The sequence below is a fragment of the Pithys albifrons genome, chromosome 22 (genome assembly GCF_047495875.1).
Source record: "Pithys albifrons albifrons isolate INPA30051 chromosome 22, PitAlb_v1, whole genome shotgun sequence".
NCBI lineage: Eukaryota > Metazoa > Chordata > Aves > Passeriformes > Thamnophilidae > Pithys > Pithys albifrons.
The window spans coordinates 2,516,072-2,540,064 of NC_092479.1; the positions used below are offsets into that span (position 1 = coordinate 2,516,072).

The 23,993-nt window shown below is 63.7% G+C and overlaps 1 protein-coding gene across 1 annotated transcript; it reads left to right on the forward strand.

Moving 5' to 3' along the window:
* The first annotated feature begins 584 nt into the window (after positions 1-584).
* On the forward strand, positions 585-23,089 carry PHC2 (polyhomeotic homolog 2). The gene is given in 16 exon segments (XM_071575696.1): positions 585-675; positions 6,316-6,500; positions 6,577-6,735; positions 6,808-6,885; positions 6,969-7,130; positions 8,474-8,578; positions 8,948-9,138; positions 9,140-9,159; positions 9,767-10,104; positions 13,115-13,274; positions 15,441-15,634; positions 17,989-18,118; positions 18,224-18,338; positions 19,624-19,765; positions 20,294-20,546; positions 22,370-23,089. Coding segments are annotated over 15 exon segments (2,346 nt in total). The 5' UTR covers positions 585-675; positions 6,316-6,356; the 3' UTR covers positions 22,525-23,089.
* Positions 23,090-23,993: the final 904 nt, after the last annotated feature.

Here is a 23,993-nt window from a genome sequence, read left to right on the forward strand (position 1 = left end):
GTCCCCCTGTCCCCTTGTCCCCCTGTCCCGCTGTCCCCCTGTCCCCTTGTCCCCCTGTCCCGCTGTCCCCCCGTCCCCCTGTCCCCCGTCCCCCTGTCCCGCTGTCCCCCCGTCCCGCTGTCCCCTTGTCCCCCTGTCCCCCTGTTCCCCTGTCCCCCTGTCCCCCTGTCCCCCTGTCCCCCTGTCCCCCTGTCCCCCTGTCCCGCTGTCTCCCTGTCCCCCTGTCCCCCTGTCCTCCTGTCCCGCTGTCCCCCTGTCCCCTTGTCCCGCTGTCCCCCCGTCCCGCCGGTCCCGCCCCCTCCCCCCCGCTCGCCCCCCCCCATCCCCGCCCCGTTGCCATGGCGACCCCCCCGTCCCCCCGCCCCATTGGTTGCCATGGCGAGCACGAGCGGCGGGCTGGCGGGCCGGGTGGGCGTGGCCGGCGGGGCGGGCGGGGCGGTGATTGGCCGCGCTGCGCCCACGTGACGCGCGCAGGAATGCAAATGAGCGATGGCCTCGCGCCGCCGCCGCGCCGCCGCCTGAGGGAGGGAGGAGGGAGCGGGCCCGGCCCGGCCCCGCCGGGACCCCGCCACGGGACCCCCCGCCAGCCCCGCCCCGGGACCCCGCGGCGCCCCCCGGGCCATGGCAGCGCCCGCCCGCCGCCGCCGCCGCCGCCCGGCCCGGCGCGGCCCGCAGGTACGGCGCGTGCGGCCGCGGGCCCGCCGGCTTTGTCTGGGCCGGGGGGGCGCGGGCCGGGGTGGGGGGGGCCGCGCATGCGCACGCGCCGTGCCTCAGTGTACCCGCCCGGGCCCCGCCGACCCCCCCCCACACCCCGCGCAGCCCCCGCGGCCCACCCGAGTCTGCCCCGGCCCTGCGCCCCCCGGTAATACCATTGACCACCCACTCCCACCGTTATAGCCCAGTGCCTGCTGTTATCCCTGGCCCCCAGTATTGTATCTGACTCCCCAGTATTGTATCTGACCCCCCAGTATTGTGTGTCTGACCCCCCCAGTATTGTGTCTGACTCCCCAGTATTGTGTGTCTGACTCCCCAGTGTTGTGTCTGACCCCCAATATTGTATCCCACTCCCTAGTATTGTGTCTGACTCCCCAGTATTGTGTGTCTGATTCCCCAGTATTGTCTGATCCCCCAATATTGTATCCCACCCCCCAGTATTGTGTCTGACCCCCCAGTATTGTGTGTCTGACCCCCCAGTATTGTGTCTGACCCCCCAGTATTGTGTCTGATCCCCCAATATTGTGTCTGACCCCCCAGTATTGTGTCTGATCCCCCAGCATTGTATCTGACTCCCCAGTATTGTCTGATCCCCCAGTATTGTATCCCACCCTCTTCTCTATCCCACCTCTCACCAGTGTTTCCTCCAGCCCCTTGCACCCCCTCCTCTGCTTCTGCACCCCCTGGTCACTATTACTGACCACCCCTCCCACCATTGTAATCCAGTGCCTGCTGTTATACCTGAACCCCAGTATTGTGTGTCTGACCCCCCAGTATTGTATCTGACCCCTTACTTCTATCCCACCCTCACTCGTGTTTCTCCCGTCCCTTGCACCCCCTCCTCAGCTTCTGCACCCCCTAATTATTCTGATACTGCCCACCCCCACCATCATATTCCAGTGTCTGCTGTTATCCCTGACCCCCCAGTGTTGTGTCTGACCCCCCAGTGTTGTGTCTGACTCCCCAGTATTGTATCCCACCCCCCAGTATTGTGTGTCTGACCCCCCAGTATTGTGTGTCTGACCCCCCAGTATTGTGTGTCTGACCCCCCAGTATTGTCTGATCCCCCAGTATTGTGTCTGATCCCCCAGTATTGTGTCTGACCCCCCAGTATTGTGTGTCTGACCCCCCAGTATTGTGTGTCTGACCCCCCAGTATTGTGTGTCTGACTCCCCAGTATTGTCTGATCCCCCAATATTGTATGCCAGCCCCTTCTCTATCCCACCTCTCACCAGTGTTTCCTCCAGCCCCTTGCACCCCCTCCTCTGCTTCTGCACCCCCTGGTCACTATTACTGACACACCCCCCCCCCACCATTGTAATCCAGTGCCTGCTGTTATACCTGAACCCCAGTATTGTGTCTGACCCCCCAGTATTGTGTCTGACCCCCCAGTATTGTGTCTGACTCCCCAGTATTGTATCTGACTCCCCAGTATTGTGTCTGATCCCCCAATATTGTATCCCAGCCCCTTCTCTATCCCACCTCTCACCAGTGTTTCCTCCATCCCTTGCACCCCCTCCTCTGCTTCTGCACCCCCTGGTCACTATTATTGACCACCACTCCCATTATATTCCAGTGCCTGCTGTTATTTCTGACCCCAGTATTGTATCTGACCCCTCACTTCTGTCCCACTAGTGTTTTGTCCATCCCTTGCACTCCCTCGTCTGCTTCTGCACCCCCTTGTTACTATTATTGCCCACTCCCACCATCATATTCCAGTGCCTGCTGTCATCCCTGACCCCCCAGTATTGTATCTGACCCCCTCTCCTCTGTCCCACCCCTCACTGGTGTTCCCCCCCTCCCTTTGCATCCCTTTATTATTATTCCCACCCCACCATAATATTCCAGGCCTTACTATTTCACCTGACCACCCCCCTTCTATCCCACCCTCCCACTGGTGTTTTCCACCCCCCACCATCATATCCCACCCCCCACTTGCACCCCCTTTTCTAATTTTGCACCCCCCCTTATTATTCCCACCCTCACCACTGTTTCAGTTCCTTCTATTTTATCTGACCCTCTTTATTATACCTGACCCCCCCCCTCTTCCATCCCACCCCCACTAATGTTTTCCACTCCCCACCATCATCTTGCACCCCTGTTTTATTTTGCACCCCCTTATCATTCCCCCATATCACATCCTGTCTGACCCCCCATTTCCCACCCACCCCAGTACATCCCACCCCCACCTGTGTCTCCCCCCTCCCCATCCTCCTGTGCCCCCTCCTCTGCTTCTGCACCCCCTTATTATTACTTTTATTATTATTGCCCAGCCCCCCATCATATTTCAGGGTCTGCTCTTACCTCTGACCCCCCTATTGTGTCTGACTCCCCTGTGTTTTATCTGACCCCTCTCTCTTCTGTCCAACCCCTCCACTACTGTTTTGCCCCCTCCCCATCGTCTTTACCCCTTCCTCTTCCTTTGCTCCCCCTTATTGCCCCCTCCCACCATCATTTTCCATGCCTGCTATTCCATCTGACTGCCCCATTATCTCTGACCCCTTCTCTTCTATCCCACCCCTCCCCTCCTGTTGGCCACCCCCACCATCCTGTCCCACCCCCCACCATCCTGTCCCACCCCCCACCATCCTGTCCCACCCCCCACCATCCTGTCCCACCCCCACCATCCTGTCCCACCCCCCACCAGTGTCCTGCACCCCACTTTTGTTTGGAACCCCCTGATCATTCCCCCCAAATCACACCCTGCTGCCCCCCCTATGCTGTCTGACCCCTCTCACTCCTTTCTGACCCCCCATTTCCCACCTACCCCCAGTACATCCCACCCCCACCCATCTTCCCCCCCATCCCCATCCTCCAGTGCCCCCTGCTCTGGTCCCCACCCCCTTTTTATTATTATTGCCCACCCCCCATATTCCAATTCTCACTATTTTATCAGACCCCCTGTGTATTATATCCCACCCCCCACAATCATATCCCCTCCTTCACCATCATCTTTCATCCCTGCTTTTTATTTTACCCCCTTTGTCACTGTATCCCACCCCCACCAGCCTGTTCCAGTGTCTGTTCTTACCTCTGGCCCCCCATATTACACCTGCCCCCCTTCCTTTATCCCACCCCCACTGGTGTTGTCCACCACCCATCATCTTACCCCACTCCCCATCATGTACCCCCCCTTCCAATTCCCACAGTCCCATCATTTTCCAATCCCTGCTACTTTCTGACCCCCCTTCATTATCTCTGATCCCTCACTCTGCTCTCCCACCCCTTACCAGCATCTTGTCCCACCCTTACTCTGCACCCCCATATGACTCCCCCCAGATCATATCCTGCTGTTTGCTGTCCCACATTCCCCCTGTGTGTCCCACATTCCCCCTGTGTGTCCCACATTCCCCCTGTGTGTCCCCTATTCCACCCTCTGTCCTGTCTGTACCCCCATTCCATCCCCCATGCCGAGATTTCCCCACCCCCTCATTGTTCTGCCCCCCTATTTTGGGCTCAGATCAAGGATTTCCAGCTCTGTGACTCCTCCCTGTGCCAGCTGTGGGATCTCCCATGTCCCCCCACCCCAGTGTGTCCTGGGGGTGCCTGAAATTTTCCCTTCTTGTTATTTTGGGTGGCTTTAATATTTTTCTGGCCGGGGTGGGGAGCAGGTTCCTTTTGTCACCTGTGGATCAAAAGGGAGGTGTCCCCTCTGACACCCCAAATCCCCTGAGGGGCTGGTGTGGGGAGGGTGGGAGCTGCAGGGGCTCTCCTGGGCTGTGCCCATCCCGGGGGATTGGCTCTGGATGGGCTTGGCACGGTCCCTCTGTCGGCCAGCTCTGTGACCCCATGTCATCCCAGTGCCACCAGCAGGGAAAAAAGGGCTCTGTGGCTGCTCAGCAGGGAAGGTGCTGCCCAAAATCTCTCCAGTTCATGGTGGACACGTGCCAGGACACAGACTGAAGGGTGGGACATGTCACAGGGATGAGGACACGTGCTGCCACCCCCATGGGTGCATGGATGTCCCAGCCTGTGCCTTGGCAGTGGCACCTTCAGGGGACATGGTCCCACAGGCCACTGAGGGCTGGGGGTGGCTGGGGTGGCCTGGCAGGACCACCCCCCATGGCCAGCAAGCCCACCCCTGTGGCTGCTGTCCATGGTCTGCAGTGCCCCACCTTGTTGTCCCTGGTCCTGCTGCGGTGACACCTGTGGTGGTGGCACTGCAGGGGCTCAGCAGGTGTAGGTGACACGGGTGGGAGTGCAGTGGCCGTGGGGGGCTGTTATGGCCACGGAGCCTCGTGGCCCCCACAGTGGTGGCAATGATGGAAGTGCTGGGTACAAAGCCCCCTGCAGCACCCCCAGCACTGACCCCCTGTCCTTCCATCCCACTGTCCATCCACTTCCTGCCATCCATTCATGCAACTTCCTCCTTCCGTCTGCCCTTCCTCCTGCCCTCCTTTCCCCTCGTCCCTTTCCTCTGTCTGCCCTTCCTTGCATCCCTGCATCCCTTTTCTACACCCATCCAGCCTTTCTTCCATCTCTCCCTCCTTTTGTCTCTTTCCATCTGTCATACTTCCTCCCTCCTGTCTGTCTGTCTTTCCCTCCATCCCTTGGTCCCTCCCTTCCCTTCTTCTTTCCAGCCTTCCCTTCTGTCCTTAGTGCCTTTTTTCCTTCTATTCGTCTTTCCATCCATCCATCCATCCATCCATCCATCCATCCATCCACCCATCTCTCCCTCCTTCCATCATCTCTCCCTCCTTCCCTCCTTCCCTCCTTCCCTCCTTCCCTCCTTCCCTCCTTCCCTCCTTCCCTCCTTCCCTCCTTCCCTCCTTCCCTCCTTCCCTCCTTCCCTCCTTCCCTCCTTCCCTCCTTCCCTCCTTCCCTCCTTCCCTCCCTCCCCCTGTCCGTCCTTCCTTCCCTCCCTCCTTCCTCCCATCTGTCCCTCCCTGTCCTTCATCCCTTTCTTCCTTCCTTACTCCTTCTGCCCATCCCTCCTTCCCTCTGCCCTCCCATCTCTTTCTCCTTTCTTTTGTCCATCCATCCCTCCCTTTGTATCTATCCTTCTGGCCATCCCTTTCCTTCTCCTCTTTGTTATTCTGTCTCTCCTTCCATGCTTCCCTTCATCCTTTTCCTAATTCCACCTGTCCTTCCCTCAGTCCTTTCCTACTTCCATCTCTCCCTTGGTCTTTCATTGCATGTCCTACCTACTTCCTTCTGTCTGTCCTTTGTCTCTTTCCTACTTCCCTCCTCCCCTTCTTTCATCTTCTCTCCATTCATCTGTCCCATTTCTAATTCCTTCCTTCATTTTCTTTTGTCTGTCCATCCCTTCATCCCTCTCCTCCCTCTATCCATCCCTAGCTGCTCACCTCCATCTCTCTTCCTTCCATCCTTCCGTCTGTACTTCCCTTCCCTCTGTCCTGCATCCCATTCCCCATCTCCCAGGGCACTGACTCTCAACTTTAGTGGAGAAGGATGAGCCGTAGGGTCGCTCACGGTCCTTCCCCATCCCACCCTCCTCCTCAGTCCCGGCCCCCTGGCCCTCCCCCAGACATGGGGTGCCCGGGGGTGCCCCTCTCACCTGCCACCCCCGCTGTGGCACCCCGGTGCCCCCCACCCTCCCCCAGCCGCGGGGTGCTGCCTCTCACCCTCTCACCCCCGCAGCTCTAGCCTGACCCGCGCCCCCAGCCCGCTCTGGCCCCGCCATGGAGAACGAGCAGCTCCCAGCCCCGGCTCCCGCCAGCAGCTCCGGCGGGACGGCCCCGACCCCGGCCAGCACCGCGGCCACGCGCCCGCCCGGGCCCCAGATCTCCGTGTACAGCGGCATCCCCGACCGCCAGACCGTGCAGGTACGGCCCGGGGGACGCGGGGGTCGGGGTGGGCTCTGGGGGCTCCGGCACTGCCCGGGCTGCGCTTCGCCCGCAGGTGATCCAGCAGGCGCTGCACCGGCAGCCCAACACGGCGGCGCAGTACCTGCAGCAGATGTACGCGGCGCAGCAGCAGCACCTCATGCTGCAGACGGCCGCCCTGCAGCAGCAGCACCTCACCAGCGCCCAGCTCCAGAGCCTGGCTGCCGTCCAGCAGGTACGGCCGCCCCGGGGGCACCCCTGGGTGCTCCGGCCCGGCGCTCCCCTCACCTTTCGGCTTCTCCCCAAGGCGAGCTTGGCGGCCAACCGGCAGAGCGGCTCTTCAGGGGGCAACGGCGCCCAGCCCGCCCCGGCACAGCAGCCCACGGTGAGTCTCCAGCCCTGCAGTGCCGGGCACGTGGGCACCCACCTGTGCCAGCATCCTGACCCTGTCGCCACGCCCCGTTCCAGATCAACCTGGCGACGTCGCCGGCAGCGGCGCAGCTGCTGAACCGGGCACAGAGCGTGGGCCCTGGCGCCTCGGGCATCGCGCAGCAGGCGGTGCTGCTGGGCAACGCTGCCTCACCTGCCCTCACTGCCAGCCAGGCACAGATGTACCTGCGGGCACAGATGGTAAGGGGCACCCCTCAGCACCGGGGTGGGGCTGGGGCATGGATGGGGCTTGGCATCCTCATGGCAGGCAGCTGGGACCCACAGGGTGCACATCATCTGTCTCTGGGTGCCCAGGATTCATAGGTAGGTCCATCCTGCTGCTGTGGGTGCCCAGGACTCATGGGGGGTCCATCATCCCGTAGTGGGTGCCCAGGGCACAAGGGAGGCCCATCATCCCATAGTGGGATGGCCAGGACCCATTGGATGCCCATCATCCCATTATGGGGTGCCCAGACCCAGTAGGTGCCATGGGGTGCCCATCATCCTGCTGTGGGTGCCCAGAACTTGTGGCAGGTTTGTCATCCTGCTGAGGGGTGGGTGGGACCCATGGATGCCCCTCATCCTGCAGTGGGATGACCAAGCCCCGCTGGGTGCTGTTGTCTCACTGTTGGGTGCCCAGGACCTGTGGGGTGCCCAGGATACATGGGGCACCTGTCATCCTGCTGTGGGGTGCACAGCACCCATAGGGTGGGGCTCAGATTGTGAGGAGCCCATAGGATGCCCATCAGACCCAGAGTCCACAGGCTGCCCCCCACCCTTTTGAGGGCTCTGAGGACCCCACAGGACCCCTGCTGTGGGGTGTGTAGAATTCATGGGCTGTCTTCCCCCTTCTGAGGGGAACCAGCCCCCATACAGGGTGCCCCCCAACCCACTGGGGGTGCCCACAGGCCCGTCTTGAGGGGAGGCCCAAACAGGTGCTCTCCCTTTGTGAATGGGTGGGAGATGTCGGGACCCTGTAGGTGCCCCCCACCACCCTGGGGGTGCCCAGACCCTGTGGTGTTCTCATGCCCCCTGTACCATTGGTGGAACACACTTGTGCCACCCCACAGGGATATGGAGTGAGGAGGGGGGATCATACATGGGGTGCACCCTGTAGGGACACAGAGGGGGGTCACCCATAAGGTGCCACTCTGTAGGGACACAGAGGAGGGTCACACGTGGGACGTACCCTGTTAGGGACACAGAGGGGGTCACTCACGGGGTGCAGCCCTGTAGGGAAATGGAGAGGAGTCACCTGTGAGGTGCCACCCTATAGGAACACACAGGGGGTCACACACGGGGTGCAGCCCTGCAGGGACATGCAGGGGGTCACACATGGGGTGCAGCCCTGCAGGGAAACACAGGGGGTCACACACGGGGTGCAGCCCTGCAGGGACAGGCAGGGGGGTCACACACGGGGTGCAGCCCTGCAGGGACACACAGGGGGTCACACACGGGGTGCAGCCCTGCAGGGACAGGCAGGGGGGTCACACACGGGGTGCAGCCCTGCCGTGAGGGTTCACACCCCCTCTCTCTGCCCCCAGCTCATCTTCACGCCCACAGGCCCCGTGAGCGCCGTCCGGCCTGAGAGCCCCGCGCCAGCCCCTGCGCAGGCCCCTCCGGCCGCGCCGGCCCCCGCCACCCCCCAGGTGAGCCCACCCAGCCCCCAGGTGAGCCTACCCAGCCTCCAGGTGAGCCCACCCATCCCCACCCTCCGGGTGAGCCCACCCACCACCCCCCAGGTGAGCCCATCTACTAACCCCTGGGTGAGCCCCCCAGCCCCCAGGTGAGCCCACCCACCGCCCCCCAGGTGAGTCTACCTGCCCCCAGCCCCCAGGTGAGCCCACCCACCACCCCCCAGGTAAGCCCACACGCTCCCAGCCCCCCAGGTAAGCCCATCTGCCCCCCCCAGCCCCAGGTGAGCCCACCCACCTGCCCCCAGGTGACCCCACCTGCCCCCAGGTGAGCCCACCCGCCCCCAGCCCGCCTCAGGCCCCCTTGACGTGCTGCCGTTGCAGGTGCACAGCCTGGCCCTGCGCCCCACCGGCCCCCACCTCCCCGCCCTGGCCATGAAGCCCCCCGGGGGTGCCCCTCCCCGGGCCGGGGCCCCCCGGGGTCCCCCGCCCGAGCCCCCCGCCGAGCACCTCAAAAAGGCTGAGGGGCCCGAGGCCCGCGCCCACCCCCTGGCCCGCGCCGCCGCCCCCGCTGCCCACACCGCTCGTCACCCCAGGTAAGGGCTGTGCCGGGGAGCACCCCTGGGTGCTGGGGGGGCACAGGAGGGTCACTGAAACCTGAGGATGGTTCTCTTGCCTGTGCATGGGACCAGCACCCCTGGTACCCATTTGAGGAGCATCACCCCCACCCGGGGTGCTCAGACACCAGGGCAGGGTGGGCACAGCCCACAGGGCATTTGCTCTGAGCCAGCGATGGCCACCCTGGTGTTTGCTGTCCATTGTCACCCTGCCTGTGGTTGGGACCTCGTGGGTCCCTCCCCACCTGGGGAGGGGCCCTGCCTCAGTGGGGCTCAGCACCCATCGTATCCCAGGGTCTGTGGGGTGAGCCGTGCCAGGGGACTTGAGGCAGGAAGGGTGTTGGAGCCTGAGGGTGCTGTGCTGGTGTGGCTCCCAAAAAGTGGGACAACTCCCCCCGGGGGCAGGCTGAGCCCCTCCTGCAGCAGCAGCAGCGACCCTGGCGGGGCCGGGTGTCCGCAGGCACCGCAGTGAACAGGGGCAGAGGGAGCAGCAGCCGCGGGGAGGGGCATCCCGGGGGTGGGGCCCCTGGGGCTGAGGTGCCCAGGGGTGACGAGGGGGGTCCGTGTCCCCCTGCTGTCCCTGCAGCCTACGCCCCACTGCAGACCCCCCAGTTCCTGCAGCAGCCGCCAAAGCCGGTGCAGCCACAGCAGCAGCAGCAGCCGCAGCAGCAGTTTGTGATCCAGCAGCAGCAGCAACAGCTGGGCCCCCGCGGGCAGCCCCCCCAGGCACCCCCTGCTGCCCCCCAGCTCCAGCCCCTGCCCCCCGCCAGCCCCGGCCCAGCCCCCCAGCCCAAAACGGGGGTCCCGCAGGCAGTGGGGGGCGAGGGGGGTCCCCCCAACGGGCACCCCGCCTGCCACGCTGCCCCCCGCAAGTTCCAGCACGCCTCGGCCGTCATCCTGCAGCTGCAGCCCACCGGTCCCACGGTGAGGGGCCCCCCACACCCACCCCAAACCCTGCAGGGAGGGGCCCCAACACCCACCCCAAACCCCCGGGGAGGGGCCCCCACACCCACCCCAAACCCTCGGGGAGGGGCCCCCAACACCCACCCCAAACCCTGCAGGGAGAGGCCCCCACACCCACCCCAAACCCCCGGGGAGGGGCCCCCAACACCCACCCTGCAGGGAGAGGCCCCCACACCCACCCCAAATCCTCAGGGAAGGGCCCCCACACCCACCCCAAACCCTGCCGGGAGGGGCCCCCCACACCCACCCCAAACCCTGCCGGGAGGGGCCCCCCACACCCACCCCAAACCCCCGGGGAGGGCCCCCCCACACCCACCCCAAACCCCCGGGGAGGGGCCCCCAAAACCCACCCTGCAGGGAGAGGCCCCCACATCCACCCCAAACCCCCGGGGAGGGGCCGCCAACACCCACCCCAAATCCCCAGGGATGGGCCCCCACACCCACCCCAAACCCCGTGGGGACGGGCACACCCAAACCTCCCCATCACAAACCCCCGTGGGGAAGGATCTTCGTAAACCCCCCACACCAAATCCTCACAAGGAGGAGTCCCCCAAACCCCCATGGGGGAGGGGGGGCCCAAGCGACCCCCCAAACCCCTGAGGTGAGGGGTTCCCAAATCCCCACAGTGAGGGGCCAGATCCCCATGGTGAGAAGCCCCCAGGTACCCACAGAGAGGGCCCCCCAAGCCCCCCAAGCACCTGCAGTGAAGGGTCCCCAAACCCCCGCTAAAGCCCCCATGGTGAGGGGCCACCCAAACCCCTCTGCAGAAGGGCCCCCAAACACCCCCAGAGGGGCAGGGAGAGGAGGAGGGATGGGGGCACTGGGGTGGGAATGGGGGGGGTTGGGTGGACAGGTGTGTGCACGTGTGTGTGTGTGCAGGTGTGTGATTGTGCACACGTGTGTGTGTGCATGTGTGTACTTGACATGGGCACAGGGGGTGGGTGGGCCCTATCCCTGCACAGGTGTGTGAGCCACACGTGTGCACAGGTGTGCACATGTGTACCTGACCTGTGCATGTGTGTACCTGCTCCATGCACATGTGTGTGCACAGGTTGGCCTCTTTGATCACATGTGTGTGCATGTGATCTGTGCATGTGTGCCTGTGCTTGGTCCTTGTGTCTGATGTGTGTGCACACTTGTGCCACCTCCATGCACACCTGTGTGTACCTGTGTGCCAGGTACATGTGTGTACCTGCTCCATGCACACGTGTGCAGATACTTGTGCACATGCTTGATCCGTGTGTCTGCTCCACATATGTACACACTTGTGTCACATGCACACATGTAGATGTATTTGCCTAACATGTGTGCACATGTGCTCCATATGTGTGCACACTTGTGTCACATCCACACACGTGTGCACTGTCTCCATGCATGTTTGTGCACCTGTGTGCCAGATACATGTGTGTACCTGCTCCATGCACACATATGTAGGTGTATTTGCCTGACCTGTGTGCACATGTGCTCCACGTGTGTGCACTTGTCCCATCCACACATGTGCCCTGCCTCCATGTGCAACGTGAATGCCAGAGCGTGTGTGTGTGTATGAGACATGTATGTGTTCACATGCATGCGTGCCCCAGGCACACGCGTGTGCGCGCTCCAGCCATGCATGTGCACGCCCATGTGCCACCCACACCTGCCCCGCACACCCCTGTGCACACCTGACCCCGCACACCCCTGCCCTCCCCTGACCTGCCCTGCACACCCCTGTGCACACCTGACCCCGCACACCCCTGTGCACACCTGCCCCTCACACCCCTGTGCACACCTGACCTGCCCTGCACACCCCTGTGCACACCTGCCCCTCACACCCCTGTGCACACCTGACCTGCCCTGCACACCCCTGTGCACACCTGACCCCACACACCCCTGTGCACACCTGACCTGACCCCGCACACCCCTGTGCACACCTGACCCCACACACCCCTGAGCACACCTGACCTGCCCTGCACACCCCTGTGCACACCTGCCCCCACACACCCCTGTGCACACCTGACCCCGCACATCCCTGCCCTCCCCTGACCTGCCCACCCCTGTGCACACCTGCCCCGCACACCCCTGTGCACACCTGACCCCACACACCCCTGTGCACACCTGACCTGCCCTGCACACCCCTGTGCACACCTGACCCCACACACCTGTGCACACCTGACCCCCACACACCTGTGCACACCTGACCCCACACACCCCTGTGCACACCTGACCTGCCCTGCACACCCCTGTGCACACCTGACCCCACACACCTGTGCACACCTGACCTGCCCCACACACCCCTGTGCACACCTGACCCCGCACACCCCTGCCCTCCCCTGACCTGACCCCGCACACCCCTGTGCCCACCTGCCCCTCACACCCCTGTGCACACCTGACCCGCACACCCCTGTGCACACCTGCCCCCGCACACCCCTGTGCACACCTGACCCCGCACACCCCTGCCCTCCCCTGACCTGCACACCCCTGTGCACACCTGCCCCGCACACCCCTGTGCACACCTGACCTGCCCTGCACACCCCTGTGCACACCTGACCCCACACACCCCTGTGCACACCTGACCCCACACACCCCTGAGCACACCTGACCTGCCCTGCACACCCCTGTGCACACCTGCCCCCACACACCCCTGTGCACACCTGACCCCGCACATCCCTGCCCTCCCCTGACCTGCCCACCCCTGTGCACACCTGCCCCGCACACCCCTGTGCACACCTGCCCCGCACACCCCTGTGCACACCTGACCCCACACACCTGTGCACACCTGACCTGCCCTGCACACCCCTGTGCACACCTGACCCCCACACCCCTGTGCACACCTGACCCCACACACCCCTATGCACACCTGCCCCACACACCCCTATGCACACCTGCCCTGCACACACCTGTGCACACCTGTCCCGCACACCCCTGTGCACACCTGACCCCCACACCACTGCCCTCCCCTGACGTGCCCACCCGTGTCCCGCCGCCGCAGCCCCCGCTCGGTGTCCCCGAGGGCGCCCGCCGGGACCCGCTGCCCGCACCGAGGAGCGCCGAGAGCCCGCCGGCCGCCCCGCCTCAGCCCCCCGCGCTGGCACCGCCCGCCGCGCCCCCGGGCCCCAACGCCCCCGAGGTCGAGCGGCCCCCCGCGCATGGTAAGCGCCGCCACCACCGCCCCACGGCGGCTGTGACCGCAGCACGGGCTCTGAGGCACGGCCACAATCCGTGGGGTCCCTCAGCCCCCACGTGTCCGTGGGGTACCTGAGCCACTGTGTGTCCGTGGGGACCCTCAGCCCCCCGCGTGTCTGTGGGGTCCCTGAGCCCCCCGCGTGTCCGTGGGGTCCCTGAGCCCCCCGCGTTTCCGTGGGGGCCCCTGAGGCCCTGCGTGTCTGTGGGGTCCCTCAGCCCCTGCGTGTCCGTGGGGTCCCTGAGGCCTCGCGTGTCCATGGAGGTCCTCCAGCCCCCGCGTGTCCGTGGGGGTCCTTGAGCCCCCCGCGTTTCCGTGGGGGACCCTCAGCCCCCGCGTGTCCGTGGGTCCCTCAGCCCCCCGCGTGTCCGTGGGGTCCCTGAGTCCCCCGCGTGTCCGTGGGGGTCCCTCAGCCTCCCGTGTGTCTGTGGAGGTCCCTCAGACCCCTGCGTGTCCGTGGGGGTCCCTGAGCCTCCCACATGTCCATGGGGGTCCCTGAGTCCCCCGCGTGTCCGTGGGGGTCCCTGAGGCCCCGCGTGTCCATGGAGGTCCTTCAGCCCCCGCGTGTCCGTGGGGGTCCCTGAGCGCCCCGCGTGTCCGTGGGGTCCCTGAGCCCCCCACGTGTCCGTGGGGGTCCCTGAGCGCCCTGCGTGTCCGTGGGGGTCTCTGAGCCCCCCGCATGTCCGTGGGGTCCCTGAGCCCCCCGTGTGTCCGTGGGGTCCCTGAGCGCCCCGCGTGTCCGTGGGGTCCCTCAGCCCCCCGCGTGTCCGTGGGGGTCCCTGAGCCTCCCGCATGTCCGTGGGGTCCCTCAGTCCCCGCGTGTCTGTGGGGGTCCCTGAGGCCCCGCGTGTCCATGGAGGCCCTTCAGCCCCCGCATGTCCGTGGGGGTCCCTCAGCCCCCCGCGTGTCTGTGGGGGTCCCTGAGCCTCCCACGTGTCCATGGGGGTCCCTGAGCCTCCCGCGTGTCCGTGGGGGTCCCTCAGTCCCCGCGTGTCCGTGGGGGTCCCTGAGCCCCCCGCGTGTCCGTGGGGTCCCTCAGCCCCCCGCGTGTCCGTGGGGTCCCTCAGCCCCCCGCGTGTCCGTGGAGGTCCCTCAGCCCCCCGCGTGTCCGTGGGGGTCCATCAGCCCCCCGCGTGTCCGCGCTGTCACCCGCGAGTGACACGGGGGAAGGGGCCGGGCGGCCGCGAGGGGGCGCCAGTGTACCACAGACCGGTCTGGGGGCGGGGCCAGTGCTCTGCCACGCCCCTCTTCCAACCAGGGGGCGTGGCCACAGACCGAGGCTCGGCCCCGTGGGCCCACGGGGCCGAGCCTCGGTCTGTAGCCACGCCCCATGGGGGCCGAGACTCCGCCCCCTCCGTCGGGGGCCAATAGGAAGGCGTGGTCTCGCCTCGAGGCCCCGCCCCCGGGCGCGCGCGGGGGCGCTGGCCAATGGGCGCGGGGCTCGGGGGCGTGGCCGGCGCTGGCCCCGCCGCCGCCGCCGCCTTTGTCCCCGCTCGGCCCCGGCCCCGCTCCCGGAGCGTTCCCGGGGCCGCTCCCGCCGCTCCGCCCGCGCCCCCGCCATGGGCCCCCCGACCCGCTGAGCGCACGGTGAGTGAGCGCGGGCCCGGCCCGGGGCGGTGGCGGCGCCGCTGACCTCACTTCCGTATCCGCCCCCGGCCCGGCCCGGCCCCGCGGCCCCGGCGAGGGAGGGGCGGGCAGCGGGAGCCGCCGCCGGACAAAGGTGCTGGGGCGGCCGGGCCTGCGCGGGACCCGCGGGCGGGGGGGCCTCCGGGGCGGCCGGGCCGGGCCTGGGCCTAACGGGGCGTGGGGGGGGATGTTGGGGCCGGACCGGGGAACGTCGGGCCTTGCCGGGGCCTTCCTGCGGGGGCTCGGGGCTCTCTGGGACACATCGCGGCTTCGCGGGGGCGGTGGGGCCTCCCCGGGCCCGATGGGGGGTTTCGGGGGCACGTCGGGGCCTCTCGGGGTGCCGGAGCCCCGCCGGGGCCGCGCTGGGGGTGCCGGGGGGTCCGTGTGCCCGCCCGGCCCCCGCCGGGCCCCGGGAGCGGCGCAGCTGCCGCCCGGCCCAGCTGTATGGAAATCACAGCCCCGCGTCAGCGTCACCTGACCCGGCCCGGGGGCCCCCCCGTGTCCCCAGAGCCCCCCGAGCGCCTCCATGCGCAGCCCCGCATTCCCGGGATGACCTCGGGCTCCGGCAGCGCTGCCGCCACTGTCGCCGGCGCCGCCCCCCACAATGGTGAGAACAAACCGCCCCAGGCCATCGTGAAACCCCAGATCCTCACCCACGTCATCGAGGGCTTCGTCATCCAGGAGGGCGCCGAGCCCTTCCCGGTAACGTATCCCGGGGCTGCGGGGGTGGGAAAGGGGCTCCCGGGGCGGGATTGGGGCTCCCAGACCGGCCTGAACCCCCAAATCCTCCCCCGTGTTACCGAGGTGTTTGTCATCCGGGGGAGGGCTGAGCTGTTCCCGGTGATTTCCCACCAATCCACCCGCTTATCGCTCGGTGCGGGGGTTGGGAAGGCGTTCCTGGATTCTGCGGGGTGGGGAATGGGGCTCCCAGCCCATCCTGAACCCTCTAATCCCCCTGTGGTACCGAGGGGTTCATCATCCAGAAAAGGTCTCAGCCGTTCCCGAGGATGTATCCAACAATCCATACTCTTATCCCTCTATTTGGGGCATTGGGAAGGGGCTCCTGCATGTGGGAGGTTGGCAGTGGGGTACCCACATGATCTTGAACCCTCAAATTCTCCTGTGCTATCGAGAGCTTTTGTCATCCAGGGAAGGGCTGAGCTGTTTGTTCCCAGTAATGTATCCCACTCTCCAGATTGTATTCCAGGGTTTGGGGGTTGGAAAGGGGTTCCTGGGGTTTGAGGAGTTGGAAATGGGGCACCCAAACCATCTCAAAACCCCAAATTCTCCCCTGTGTTATCAGTGGGTTTGTCACTCAGGAAAGGGCTGAGCTGTTCCTGGTAATGTATCCCAATTTCCAGCCAGGTATTCAGGGCTGGGGCATTGGATGGGTTGGAGGGATTGGAAATGGGCACCAGGAAAGAGGCCAGACCTTTCCTGGTAACTTCTCTCTCTATCCCTGTTCATGTTCCTGGGGTTGGGTGTTTGGGAATGGGGCCCCCAGACAGCTGTGAACCCCAAAATCCACCCCCATGTTCCCATCTCCTGGGAGGGGGTGGAACTGTTCTGTCTGCTGTCCTTCCTGGATTTGGGGGTTGGGAAGTAAATTCCTGGATTTGAGGGGTTGGGATTGGGGCTCCCAGGCAATTGTGAGCCCCAAATCTTGGCCCATCTTGCTGAGTTCTTCATTATCCAAGAAGAGGCAGAGCTGTACCCAATAATGTATTCCCTTCTCCATATGCTAATTCCTGGATTTCTGGGTGAGAGAGGGATGCTCCTTGATTTGGGGAGTTGGGAATGGAGCACCCAAGCAATGGTGAACCCCCAAATCCTCAGCCACATTTCCATCCCTTGGGAGAGGGTGGAGCTTTTCCCATTTATGTATCCCCCTCTCCCTCCCTCTGTCCATTTGTTTGGGGGAGTTGGGAATGGGGGATCCAGGAAGGGTCAGAATCATTCCAGGGAAAGTATTCCCCTCTCCCTATGTTTGCTTCTGGATTTGGAGGGTTGGGAATGGGGTATCCAGATAATTGCTGGACCCCAAATCCTTGCCCACATTATCAACCAGGAAGGGGCAGAGCTATTCCTGGTAATGTATCCCCCTTTCCCTGTCCTGTTCCTGGATTTGGGTGATTGGGAAGGGGGCACCTGGATTCGGGGCCTTGGGAATGGGGCACCCAGACAATTGTGGACCCCCAAATTCACACCCCCATTATCTCCTGGGAAAGGGCAGAACTGTTTCTGGTAAAGTACCTGCTGCCTTTCCTGGATTTGGGGATTGGGAAGGAAGGGGGCACCCGGACAACTGTGAACCCCCAAATCCTCCCTCAGATCATCATCCCCTGGGAGGGGCTGAGCCATTCCCAGTGCTGCATTCCCAGCTCTCATTCCTGGACTGGGGGAGTCTCCCGAGTTCAGGGGTTGGGAATGGGGCACCCAGGAAGGGGCAGAACCATTCCCCCTTTCCCTATCCTTGCTCCTGGATATGAGGGGTTGGGAATGGAGCACCCAGGCAATTGTGAACCCCCAAATCCTCATTCATATCATCCCTCGGGAGGGGCTGAGCCATTCCTGGTACCACATCCCTTGCTCTCACTCCTGGATTGGGAAGGTTGGGTGGATTCCCCCTGGCTCTGGGGGGGGGTCTACCAAGTTTAGGGGCTTGGGAATGGAGCACCCAGACAATTGTGACCACCCCTAAATCCTCACTCACATCATCCCCCAGGAGGGGCTGAGCCATTCCTGGTACTGCATCCCCTGCCCTCCCTCTTGGATTGGGAAGGTTGGGTGGCTTCCCCCCGGCTCTGGGGGTGCAGGGGGGGTGTCCCCGGGCTCTGGAGGTGCAGGGGGGGGGGTCTTCCGAGTTTAGAGGGTTGGGAATTGAGCACCCAGACAATTGTGCCCCCCCCCAAATCCACACCCACATCATCCCCTGGGAGAGGCTGAGCCATTCCTGGCACTGCATCCCCTGCCCTCCTGGATTGGGAAGGTTGGGTGGCTTCCCCCCGGCTCTGGGGGTGCAGGGGCAGCCCCCCATGGGTGCCGTGGTGTGGCAGGTGGGGCGCTCGTCGCTGCTGGTGGGGGCCCTGCACAAACAGTATGCGCAGGAGCTGCTCCCGGACAAGCTCCCGCCGCAGGACAACACGACCACCACCGACTCGGACATGGAGGAGCCCTACCTGCAAGGTAGCGCCCAAATCCCCCCTGGAGCGGCCCCCAGGGCTCCCCTCGGGGGGCAGGGGGGCTGAGCTGGCTGGTTTCTCTCTCTGGGTGTCCCCCCACGCCCCCCAGAATCCAAAGAGGAGGGGAACCCCCCCAAGCTGAAGTGTGAGCTCTGCGGCCGCGTCGACTTCGCTTACAAGTTCAAGCGCTCCAAGCGCTTCTGCTCCATGGCCTGTGCCAAGAGGTAACCCCAGAACCCACCCAGCAGCCCCCTGAGGGGTGAGAGTAACCCCAGAACCCACCCAGCACCACCCTGAGGGGTGAGAGTAACCCCAGAACCCACCCAGCACCCCCCTGAGGGATGAGAGTAACCCCAGAACCCACCCAGCACCCCCCTGAGGGGTGAGAGTAACCCCAGAACCCACCCAGCAGCCCCCCTGAGGGGTGAGAGTAACTCCAGAACCCACCCAGCACCCCCCTGAGGGGTGAGAGTAACCCCAGAACCCACCCAGCACCCCCCTGAGGGGTGAGAGTAACCCCAGAACCCACCCAGCACCCCCCTGAGGGGTGAGAGTAACCCCAGAACCCACCCAGCACCCCCCTGAGGGGTGAAAGTAACCCCAGAACCCACCCAGCAACACCCTGAGGGGTGAGAGTAACCCCAGAACCCACCCAGCAACCCCTAAGGGGTGAAAGTAACCCCAGAACCCACCCAGCAACACCCTGAGGGGTGAGAGTAACCCCAGAACCCACCCAGCAGCCCCCTGAGGGGTGAGAGTAACCCCAGAACCCACCCAGCACCCCCCTGAGGGGTGAGAGTAACCCCAGAACCCACCCAGCAACCCCTAAGGGGTGAAAGTAACCCCAGAACCCACCCAGCACCCCCCTGAGGGGTGAGAGTAACCCCAAAACTCACCTGGTGGGAGGAACTCCAGAACCCACCCAACCCTAACCCTGAGGAGTGGGGATAATTTCCAGATCCATCCAACATCCCTCTGGTGGGTGGGGATAACCCCAAAATCCTCCCAACACCCTTCCCAGTAGGATAGAGGTAACCCCAAAACCCACCCAAGCTCCCCAGTGGGGTGGGAGTAACCTCCAAACCTGCACAACACGCCTGGCAGGTGGGGGTAACCCCAAAACCCACCCAACAGCCTAAATAGGGTGGGGGTACCTGCAAAATCCACCCCATCCCCTCCCAACAGGTGCCCCCAAAATCCACCTGCCCCTCCTTGCCTCAAAATAGGGGGAACCCCAAAAATCGACCTGGTGGGATAGAACCCCAAAATTCACCCATCAGCATAGAGGTACCCCCAAAATCCACAGCACCACACCCCAAAACCCACCTGGTGGGATGGGAGTAACCCCAAAATGGCACTGAGAGCTCCCCTTCCTGGGTGGGTGGATAACCCCAAAATCCAACTGCCCCCCCAAGCTGAGTAGAGGTAACTCCCCAAACCCCCAGTGGGGTGGAAGTCACCCCAACCCCCTGCCCATCTGCGGGCCCCCCTGAGCTGCCCCCCCCGCAGGTACAACGTGGGCTGCACCAAGAGGGTGGGTTTGTTCCACCCGGACCGCACCAAACTGCAGAAACCGGGGGGGCCCCCCCACGGGCGGCGCCGCAGCTGCAAAGGGACCCTCCCCCCGCTGGGCAAGGACAGCAAGAAACAGGTGAGGGGGCACATGGGGGGCCACCGAGCCTGCAGGTTTGTCCCCATTTCTGGGGTCATAGGGTGGGCACCAAGGCCAGGGTTTATCCCTGATTTGGGGCACTGGGGTGGGTGTTTGTCCCCAAATTTCAGGCACAGGATGGACACCAAGGCAAGGATTTGTCCCAGATTGGGGGGATACGGGATGGGCTCTGAGGCCATGAGTTGTCCTTGGTTTGGGGCACTGGGACAGGGGTTTGTTCCCAGGTTTCAGAGACAGGTGGGATGTGAGGTGAGAGTTTGTCCCCATTTTTGGAGACATGGATCAGCACCAAAGCCAGGTTTGTCCCCGTTTTGGGGACACGGGTGGGTTCTGGGGCTGGGGTTTGTTCCGGTTTTTGGGGTCACGGGGTGGGCACTGAGGCCGGGATTTGTCCCCATTTTGGGGGTCACAGGGTGGGTCGGGGTCTGTCCCCATTTTGGGGCACTCTGGGGCCGGTGCTGCCCCCGCGGCCCCGGGTGTGTCCCAGCGGGGTCGGTGTCGTTGCAGCTCAACCACAGCCAGGAGGATTCCAGCCGCTGCTCCGACAATTCCAGCTACGAGGAGCCGCTGTCGCCCATCTCCGCCAGCTCGTCCACGTCCCGGCGCCGGCAGGGGGAGCGGGACCTGGAGCTGCGGGACATGGTGGAGCTGCCCGATGTGCACGGCCGGGACCTGCCCGGGCTCGGCCACCGCTTCCTGCCCAGCGAGCCCAGCAAGTGGAACGTGGAGGACGTGTACGAGTTCATCCGGTCCCTGCCCGGTGAGCCGCGGGGTGGGATCTGCTCAGGGAGAGCCCCAGGAATGGGGATGGGATGGGATCTGCTCAGGGAGAACCCCAGGAATGGGGATGGGATGGGATGGGATGGGATGGGATCTGCTCAGGGAACCCCAGGAATGGGGATGGGATGGGATGGGATCTGCTCAGGGAACCCCAGGAATGGGAATGGGATGGGATGGGATCTGCGCAGGGAGAGCCCCAGGAATGGGGATGGGATGGGATGGGATGGGATGGGATGGGATGGGATGGGATCTGCTCAGGGAGAGCCCCAGGAATGGGGATGGGATGGGATGGGATCTGCTCAGGGAGAACCCCAGGAATGGGAATCGGATGGGATGGGATCTGCTCAGGGAGAACCCCAGGAATGGGGATGGGATGGGATGGGATGGGATGGGATCTGCTCAGGGAACCCCAGGAATGGGGATGGGATGTGATGGGATCTGCTCAAGGAGAACCCCAGGAATGGGAATGGGATGGGATGGGATCTGCTCAGGGAGAACCCCAGGAATGGGAATGGGATGGGATGGGATCTGCTCAGGGAGAGCCCCAGGAATGGGGATGAGATGGGATCTGCTCAGGGAGAACCCCAGGAATGGGAATGGGATGGGATGGGATGGGATGGGATGGGATCTGCTCAGGGAACCCCAGGAATGTGGATTTTGAGGGGAATTGCTCAGGAAGAGCCCCAACCCCGTAAGTATTTTGGGGGGTTTTACTCATTGATAGCTCCATAAAGAATGTATTGGGGGGGTTTGGGATAACCCCCTAAATGTGTGTTGGGGGGATGTACTCATGGATAACTCCATGAACATGTTTTTGGGTGGGATTTACTCGCTGGTAACCCCCTAAACATATTTTTGGGTGGGGTTTTTACACAGCAATAACCCCATAAATATATTTTTGGAGGTATTTACACACAGGTAACTATAAATATTTACTGGGGGGGATTTACTCCCTGCTAACCCCATACATGTATTTTTGGTGGAAATTTACACACTGGTAACCACTCTAAACATTTCTGGTGTGCATTTACTCCCTGTAAACTCCATCCATAGATTTTTGGGGGTGGATTTATTCCCAGCTAACACCATCCATAGATTTTTGGGGTGCATTTACTCCCTGCCAACCCCCATCCATCCATTTTTGGGGTGCATTTACTCCCAGCTAACACCATCCATATACTTTTGGGGTGCATTTACTCCCTGCCAGCCCCATCCATCCATTTTTGGGGTGCATTTCCTCCCTGCCACCCCCATCCATCCATTTCTGGTGTGCATTTAGTCCCTGTAAACTCCATCCATATATTTTTGGGGGTGGATTTATTCCCAGCTAACACCATCCATCCATTTTTGGGGTGCATTTACTCCCTGCCAGCCCCATCCATCCATTTTTGGGGTGCATTTACTCCCTGCCACCCCCATCCATCCATTTTTGGGGTGCATTTCCTCCCTGCCACCCCCATCCATCCATTTTTGGGGTGTATTTACTCCCTGCCAGCCCCATCCATTTATCTTTGGGGTGCATTTCCTCCCTGCCACCCCCATCCATCCATCCATTTTTGGGGTGCATTTCCTCCCTGCCACCCCCATCCATCCATTTTTGGGGTGCATTTCCTCCCTGCCACCCCCATCCATCCATCCATTTTTGGGGTGCATTTGCTCCCTGCCAGCCCCATCCATCCATTTTTGGGGTGCATTTACCCCCTGCCACCCCCATCCATGTATTTTTGGGGTGCATTTGCTCCCTGCCAGCCCATCCATTCAGTTCTGGGTGGGCTGACCCCTGATGGTGTTCTGGCGGTTCAGGCTGTCAGGAGATCGCCGAGGAGTTCCGGGCGCAGGAGATCGATGGGCAGGCGCTGCTGCTGCTCAAGGAGGACCATCTGATGAGCACCATGAACATCAAACTGGGCCCCGCGCTCAAGATCTACGCCCGCATCAACATGCTCAAGGACTCCTGAGCCGGGGGGGCCCCAGACCCTCCATGGGTCCCCCAGACCCCGCACGGGACCCCCCCGAACCCCCCGCGTGGCCCCGGGATGGGGGAGACACTTGTGAGCACAACCCGGCCCCGGGGTGCCCCCCCTGCCCCCGGGGTGTGTAAATAGCCCGTAGCTCTTAGAGCCCCCCCAGTTCGGGGGGTCACCCCCTCTTCTCCGGCAGGGAGGGGGGTCCCCACGTCCCCCCCAAGCCCCCCCAGGGCGAAGCAGGACGGTTGCCTTAACGTGTGTCCCCCTCCCCCAGCTGGGATGGGGGGCCCCCGGGGGGGTTGGGCCCCTCCAAAGGGGGGTGGGGACGGGAGGGGGGTGCGGAGGCGGCGTCGCCCCCCACTCACAGCCCCCCACGCTGGGCTGGGCTGGGGGCCCCTTAGCAGAGGATTGGGGGGGGCTCCCCCCGGCAGGTAAGGTCCCACCCCAACAGCCACCACAGTCTTTTTAAGAAAAGAAAAAAAAGGAAAAAAACACACAGCCCCACCCCCCCTTTTCCTGATTTTTTTGTTTTTAATAAACACTGAAAAAAAAAAGAGACAAACTTGGACCCCACACACACTTTTCTTCCCCCCATCACCACCAAACTCCTTCCCAGGTAAGTGGAGGCAGCGCCTCAGGGATGTCCCCAGGTGGTGTCACACCCACAGTGACCCTGGGGGTCCCTGCTGCCCCCCCAGTGGGGGGTCCCCCCTCACAGGAGCCTGTGGTGACAGTGGGACCTTCCACTCCCGCAGGTGACCCTGAAATCCCAGTGCTGGGGAGGTGAGTGGGACAGGAGGGGACGCCCCCCTGTGGGGTGACAGGTCCCTGGAGGTGATGCCCATGGTGGGGTGTCCCCAGAGCTGGTGGCCATGGGGGGTGACACATCCCCAGAGCTGGTGGCCATGGGGGGTGACACATCCCCAGAGCTGTGGCCATGGTGGGGTGTCCCCAGAGCTGGTGGCCATGGGGGGTGACACATCCCCAGAGCTGTGGCCATGGTGAGGGGCCAAGCGTGGTGACAGGTCCCTGGAGCTGGTGGCCCTGGTGCCCTGTCCCCAGAGCTGATAACCACCATGGTGAGGTGTCCCCAGAGCTGGTGGGTGATGCAGAGCTGTGTCCCTGGAGGTGGCACCCACTGAGACAGGACCCTGGTGGCCACAGCGAGGTGACCCTCCCCAAGGTGGTGGCCATGGCAGGGAGGTGTCCCAGGCTGTGGTGGCCACAGTGGGCTTGTCCCCAACACTGGTGGCCCCAGGGTTGCAGTCACATGGGCTGTCCCTGGGGCTGGTGGCCATGGTGGGATGTCCCCAGCAGTGGTGGCTGCCAGGCTGTCCCCAGGGCCACCACTGGGTCACTCACACCCCCTCCTCAGTCCAGAACCCACCACCTTCACCTTGAGACACTGGTGCCCCCCAGGTCTGTGGCACTGCCAGCCCCTCCCTGGGGACACTTTGGGG